This window comes from Haliotis asinina, chromosome 4, assembly GCF_037392515.1.
Source record: "Haliotis asinina isolate JCU_RB_2024 chromosome 4, JCU_Hal_asi_v2, whole genome shotgun sequence".
NCBI lineage: Eukaryota > Metazoa > Mollusca > Gastropoda > Lepetellida > Haliotidae > Haliotis > Haliotis asinina.
In genome coordinates, this window is record NC_090283.1 from 22,087,642 (window position 1) to 22,094,597 (window position 6,956).

At 40.4% G+C, this 6,956-nt stretch overlaps 1 protein-coding gene across 1 annotated transcript; it reads right to left on the reverse strand.

The window, feature by feature from the left end:
* On the reverse strand, positions 1 to 6,505 carry LOC137281383 (serpin B8-like). Its single transcript, XM_067812569.1, has 3 exons — positions 6,423 to 6,505; positions 4,182 to 5,486; positions 1 to 2,774 (listed from the first exon to the last, which is right to left on the reverse strand). The coding sequence occupies exons 1-3, from the start codon at positions 6,472 to 6,474 to the stop codon at positions 2,656 to 2,658; spliced, it is 1,476 nt and encodes a 491-aa protein (XP_067668670.1). The 5' UTR covers positions 6,475 to 6,505; the 3' UTR covers positions 1 to 2,655.
* Positions 6,506 to 6,956: the final 451 nt, after the last annotated feature.

Here is a 6,956-nt window from a genome sequence, read left to right on the forward strand (position 1 = left end):
TATTTTACCGATGATTTTACTTTAATGATAACTCTGAATTATTTGAAGCATCTTATTGTTGCCATCACTAGATTTTGCAGACAAGAAAAACAGTTTTAGAGTTATCTCCCTTCCATTGATTTGCATTCGCAAAACATCGTTAACTTCCATACATCATACGTGATTCATTGTCATTCGAGATAAAGAATTACATGTGCTACCACGAAGTACCTAATCTGTTCGGCATTCCCAGCGGGATACATAGAAAAGAAAACTCGCTTGTGAGGTACATTGAAAATAATAGAAGAGCTCTGAGCCAATCAGAGAAGGATATTCATGTGCGTGGAAAGATCTATGTAAATATCTGATAGATTTATTGCCGGATAACGTATCAATAAAGAGCGTGTATGGCTTAACCATACCGCTATTTGTTACCAGCAATGCAAGTTATCTGTCCTATAAACTTAACTGCTGCATAAGGGCAACATGTTTGTTTGTTAAGGCCATACCCAGCGTTATAGCAACTATGTGTCGAGATGAAAATGCTTCAGTTTGATGACAACAACGAAACACCAACATAGTTAATCTACCAGCTCACATACTGGAGGTGAAATGGACTTACTATTTAAGCTCTTCAGTGACGTGAGAACACATCAGTGAGTGGACGTGGGTGCGTACAAACAAGCGTGTGTGCGTGCGTGTGCTTGTGAGTGTTCTATTCTTGACAAATCCCTGTTTTTCAGTTTACAACAAATATCAGACTCAGACAAAGTATACATTACACGTCGAGTCGACAGTTCTCTTGTAACACAAAATATTATGGATGTCCAGTTCTTTCTTGTATCCCCAACGTGTCTGGTCCTTCCTTGACCCTTCGTAATGAATGAACGATGTAACAAAGTAAGCCGACGAACGAATGAATAGAAAATAGAAGAATCTGCCATCCATAATATTTTGTGTTATACTTTAATACCAACTTCCATATACCTCTCAAGAACCTCCTTCCTGTATAACTCAATGCAAATCTCCAAGCAGGGAACGTTAACTCTTTTTGTTTAGTATGACGTGGATGGTGATCTCTCTTAGCAGAAGTTCTTACATCTTAACCATGCAGGCGGTAACAATCTTTTCTCATCAATGTGTTCGTGCGACAAAGGTGCGTAGTTCACAGTTTACATATGTCACTTTATTACAGGAATACTCTCAAGATTTTTAAGTCACACTTCGCCATACGAACCATTTGCTTGTCAAAACATTTAAGTAACTGCAGAAAGCTGGCCAAAAACGCATGGAAATCTTAAATCAAGTTTGTAATTACTCTGCTCTATCACTAATTGTGAATGATATCTCGTTTGATTTCGGCTCTATGCTGATAGAAAACTGTCTTCCAGTCTTCAGACGTTGGCCATGAGGCCCGGTAGTAACTTTAGGTAACGTGAATGTGGTGATGTGACTGCTTGTAACCAATCCCAAGTAGTTGGTACGTGGCCAGTTAGCTGGAATACCACGCGGCAGTGGGTGAATATATTTCATACAACAGTCCACAATATTGTAACTATCTACCGTCGACACATCAGACTGCATAGTCTCGAGAATATCTTCTAAAATTGGAGGAGGAAAATGGGGCCTTTATAGAAACTGTCTAAACAGAAGCTGTCAGGCTGCTGGTGGTATTTCTGTGTGTGGTTGGAGTAAAAAGATGACGATCCTCTCGTTAGAGTCTGGCGTTACTGCCGTGTTGTGGAACCCTGTGGATCACATGTATGTCACTGGGAAGATGACTAAAACTCAGTGGTCATATAACGCTGAGGGAAGCACGCTCACCTCTTGACAAATATGTGCGTAAAAGGTTACATGTGCAAATTAATTGCTGACATTTATGCTTGTATACCACACACATTTTTGCCTTTTGAACATGTGACCGTCACGCTTTACAGAAACATTGGAAACTGAAGTCGAAGTCACGCTAACCGATATGGCTGAAACATTGTGATGTGACTATAACTCACTCACTCACTCACTCTAATTTCACAGCAGTTGGGAATCACCCCAAAATATGATCTACATATTATCGTAGCACACACGAGCTACACTGTTCAGCACTGGAACCCATTTTTAGATATGTTACGTTCATCTATTACTATGTGTCACATGTCACCATTATCTTCGGACAGAAGTAGTCTGTAAACACAAGTGCATGTCACCAGTGTTTTGGGCGAACTGAATAGAGAGCAATTATCTTCAGATGGTAACTTGACAATCACAGAGTTAGGAAACAGTCTATTATAGATCTTTCTTATAAACACGCACGACCAGCGCTTCTTTTCTACGATTTGATATTAAGCAAATATATCTGTACTCCATTAATGTGACTCTGTTACAGTCAATAACTGGTGCAGATTACGATGGACATGATGTGTTTGAGTTTCATGAAAACTTAATTGTTGATGAGGAACGTTCCAGAAAGTATAAGCATGTGAGTTATTAACAGCTGGAATCCATGTTCTTTCACTTTTCTAACTGATACACGGATGTGAATAGTCGACATGTGAGGGACTTGCTATATCTATATTCAGCTGCACTTCGTTGTTTGTAATTATGTGTGACCAGGCAATCAGGCATCTGATGGCTGACTCCAAAGTTGAGTCAAACCATTATCAGACGAATAAACCATAATTAGGCTCCACCGGAGAACTTGCCAATGAAGAGGTTGGCTTTGGAGACGTTGTCTCTGATGATGAAGAGGAAGGGGTGATCACAGCGAATCTCGGGCGTTATTCGAATTGATGTCAAAGCTGAATTAGAAAGCAAACAGTGAAAGAGTTTTGGCACAATATTGCACTGACAAAATGTTGCATGTTTTCCAAATGTGAACAACTATGTTTTTATTATGAAGAAAAGACACATTATCATAATATCAAATGCTAGGTATCTAAATAAGAGCAAGCATGCGCTTCACATGAACGAAGTCAGCTGAGGACTGCTTTCAGTTACATCTTTTTGAGACATGAATTCTGATGATCCATTGTCTGCATACATGTATTTTAAACACAACTCACATAAGATGAAAAAAGTTTTGTGATCATACATATTACAGGAACTAAAACCTACCGTTGAAACACGTCTGTTTAATACCCTATTGTTCCCAGATGGGCGGGTTGAAAATTATCTAAACATGTTCAGATAATACTAAGTGAAATAGAAAACATACCTTAGAGGTAGGACATACTCGGTGACTGAATATTTCTGGAACCAAGGTACGTCGATATTTTTCAATTTTAATCACTAACAATATGAGTATATGATTAAAAACAGATCGTGAAAGGAGTTATTGTCATCCAGATATCTAGATATATCCAAACCACTACACCCTTGAGGGATTAAAAAATAACCCAAAAGAACACGACACCAATGAAATGTCCGTACATTTTTTCGATGGTTCAAGACTTTGCCAGATAATCCACTCCCGATTTCAGTTTGGGCGTCGCGATCTAAATGGAGATACGTTTACAAGATGTATATGCCATAGTCCTGAATGTAACTGTGGGCGTCACACCGTCACATTTCGTCCTCATCTGTCCCACATTCAATGACATAGATCAAATGCATACTTCTTTACTTACTACATGATTTGCAATCGATCATATTTAGTCATTCGGGCTCATCAGAACAGATAACTCTTGAACTATTAAAACCTGTACATAATTATATCCTAGTTTCACAGAGGTTCTCACAATTTCCCTTAGTTGTATTGTACATGTCGTGCCCTGCTTGATATCTTGCCGTGCCTTATCTTGAGATCACAACAACTACTAGTTCCTTTGCCTTCAACGACTATTTGTAGATTTTTACACGTATATCGTCCGTAGATTCACGTCCTGTTTTGCACCCAGCTCCTGTGTACGCCACAATCTAGCATTATTACCACTGTTATACAATTGTTGGTGAGCGGCATTGATATAAGTATGTTTTTGCTTATTTGTCAATCTCAACACGATTGCATGAATATGTTTAAACCGAAAGGAGTGTAACATAACTACATAAACAAGAGAACGAAATCATGAACATATGTTCAATCACTGAAAAGGGGAGCGAATGGAAACAGCTGCAACTAAAAACTGGCTGCTGCTTCTATATTTATTTGGGTCCGTTTTTCAATTTGGTTTGCCTATACATTCCAGTTTTAGAAACAAAATACTTACAAATGCTAACTGCTGAGGCCCCGGCAGCTTCACTTCCGACTTCGTTGACATCGACAACAGCTTTGTGAATTACATCAGAGATGTAAAGCCCACCTGAGCTCACGATGCCGCTAAAATCTGCCATTCCTTCCATGAATGGATCGGTCATCCCCATATTTTGTAAAGATTCCTTTGCTGATATAGCTGTCTCCAGTTTGAAACGAGGTAAATATACCTTCAAGTCCGAAGCCACGACAGTGTCCAGTCTACTGGCTAGAAGGTCTACCGTCAGCCCGTTCTCAAGTGCGGGTAGGTCTTGGATTTCATTGGGAAGCATGACAAGCATACTGAAGCGGTCACCTTCATATGGCAACTCCAATAGTCTGGCAGGTAGACCAGGAACGGTGCCTAACTTGAACATCCCTTCTACTTGCATCATCTGAACGGGCACCTGCTCAGTAGGCGACTTTCTGAACATCTGCTGAGTAGTTAATGATGCTGTAAATGGCGTCTTCCACTTTGCTTTAAAGTAGATGGCATTGACTAGAATCATAGCTGTCAAGGAATCTATGGTTCCCGGGGCCACTAGGTCCGGAATGAGATTGTTCGTCTGCTCAGAAACCCATTCATTAATTGGACCTTCTGGTCCATCTGGGTGTTCCCAGTCAAATGAGGAGATGTTAGCCTGGTAGAATACATGCAGGCTGTCTGAGAAATCGCCCACAACATTCAATCCTCTTTTCACATACACACCATTCGCCGTCTTCAGAGTAGCGTTACCAGAATTTCGAATGACTCCATTAAGCTTCTTTGCTGCTCGACGCGTACGCCGTCCAAGTCCCTGTAAAGCGAGTGCTCTCTTCATTTGAAACGCGGTATTACCAACAGCTCCCATGAAGGTCATTGTTAACGCTTGGTGTAGGCTGAATGGAGAGTACACAACATCTGTAACAGGTTGTCCAACTTGACGGTGAAGATTAGCTGTGAAACTGTTCTGTGCACCAACCAGAGCAGTGATAAGTCGTTGTGCTCTTTGAGGCATGTCGGATAGATCCGTGGCGCTAGCTATCCTACGTTGACCTCTCCCTCCACGTCTACCACCACCAGGTCGTCGGCCTCGTCCAGGTCTTTGTCTACGTCCACCTCCTCCTCTTCCTCTACCTCTATTAACGTTGTCGTCTTCATCTCCATCACCATCACTATCTCCCTGTCGGTGAATCCTGTGTCTATGGCGATGTCTCCATCTTACCCCTCTCTTTTCTCTGATCGCATCCTCAGCAAGTTCGGTGTCATGGTTACCATACGCCTCCAGAGTAGCATACACCACTGCAATGAGTTTACCAAACACTGAATGAATAAATGAATGAATAAGCATACTATTCCATGTATGGAACAAGTACATAAGTTTGTGTTTTTCATGAGCGAATACTCCGGCTATTATCTGTATTGAACATTAAAACAATAATAGTGGTAAAGATGGCAATCGACTCCCTGAAAATAACGGACAATCAGTCGGAACCATTACACTAATGAATGTTATGAATTTTGGCCTTCTGGCAGCCGTTTCAAAATCATGTATTACAAAACTAATAGAACTTCAAAGTTATTTCTCCCATACAGTGTAAAAGTTTTAAATGTTCCTCTATGATCATAACAGTTCAGACAATACTGTGCAACAACTGATTTTTTATACTATGTACTCAGATTATGATTCATCGTTATAGTGTCACCAGCTTGACATTGTGTGTATACACATACATGCCAATAATGGTTGTCACCCCCAAAATGAAAGAGGGTGACAATCATTATTGACATGAGTATAAAAACTTTACATTATTTGTGGTTCTTGGCATTGTATTGGCTCAAGCAAAAGGATACAAAAGATGACATATGTGAAACCCATTTCTGGTGTCTCCAGCCGTGATATTGCTGGAACATTGCTAAAAGAGGGGTAAAACAGTACTCACTCATTCAATGAACAACGAATCCAGACTCGATAATTTACAGACCACCGCCATATATCTGGAATAGTGCTGAGCTCGGCGTAAAAGCTAAACTCACTCACTCACTACACCTCTGTTGCAGGATACAAAAAATGGTATATAAGCAGAAAGGTCTTAATAATACGTCTCGAGTCGTTATTGAATCTCGAATATTTGGCACATGGAATTATTCTCTATTTACAAATGTACACGACTTCCTAAAAATACTATTCACCTTACACATTGACTGTAACATATAATCCAGTAAAAGGTATATTACCAGCTATCAACAGAGCACAGGAGCAGATGGTGAAGATGAGCCTTGGCGCCATGATGTGTTGTTCTCTGAATGGAGGAGTGACACAGTTTGTGAGATGCACAACCGCAGTATTTGGGCGAATGTATCATGTACACTAAGTTTGCCACAATCATGTGTTCTTGTTATTTGTGTGGTGTTTGGTGGGTTGATTGAGTGAGTTAGTTTAGTCTTACGCTGCACTGAGCAATGTTCCAGCTATATGGCGGCGGTCTGTAAATAATCGAGTGACAATCCAGTGATAAACAGCATGAGCATCGATCTGTGCAAATGGGAACTAATGACATGTCAAGCAAGTCAGCGAACTTCTCTCGTCTAGCGTTGTTATTCACAGTTTGAAACTCCATGTCGCATGCTGTGTTTACCACCATATTGGTTTCAGTGTGACAGTGTAAGATGGCTCTAAATCGAAGAAAACCGCTCTGGTGCTTCCTGCTTATGCACTGTGCATTGAATAAGAAAGTCGGTTGTTAAACTATCCATTGTCATACTTATTGC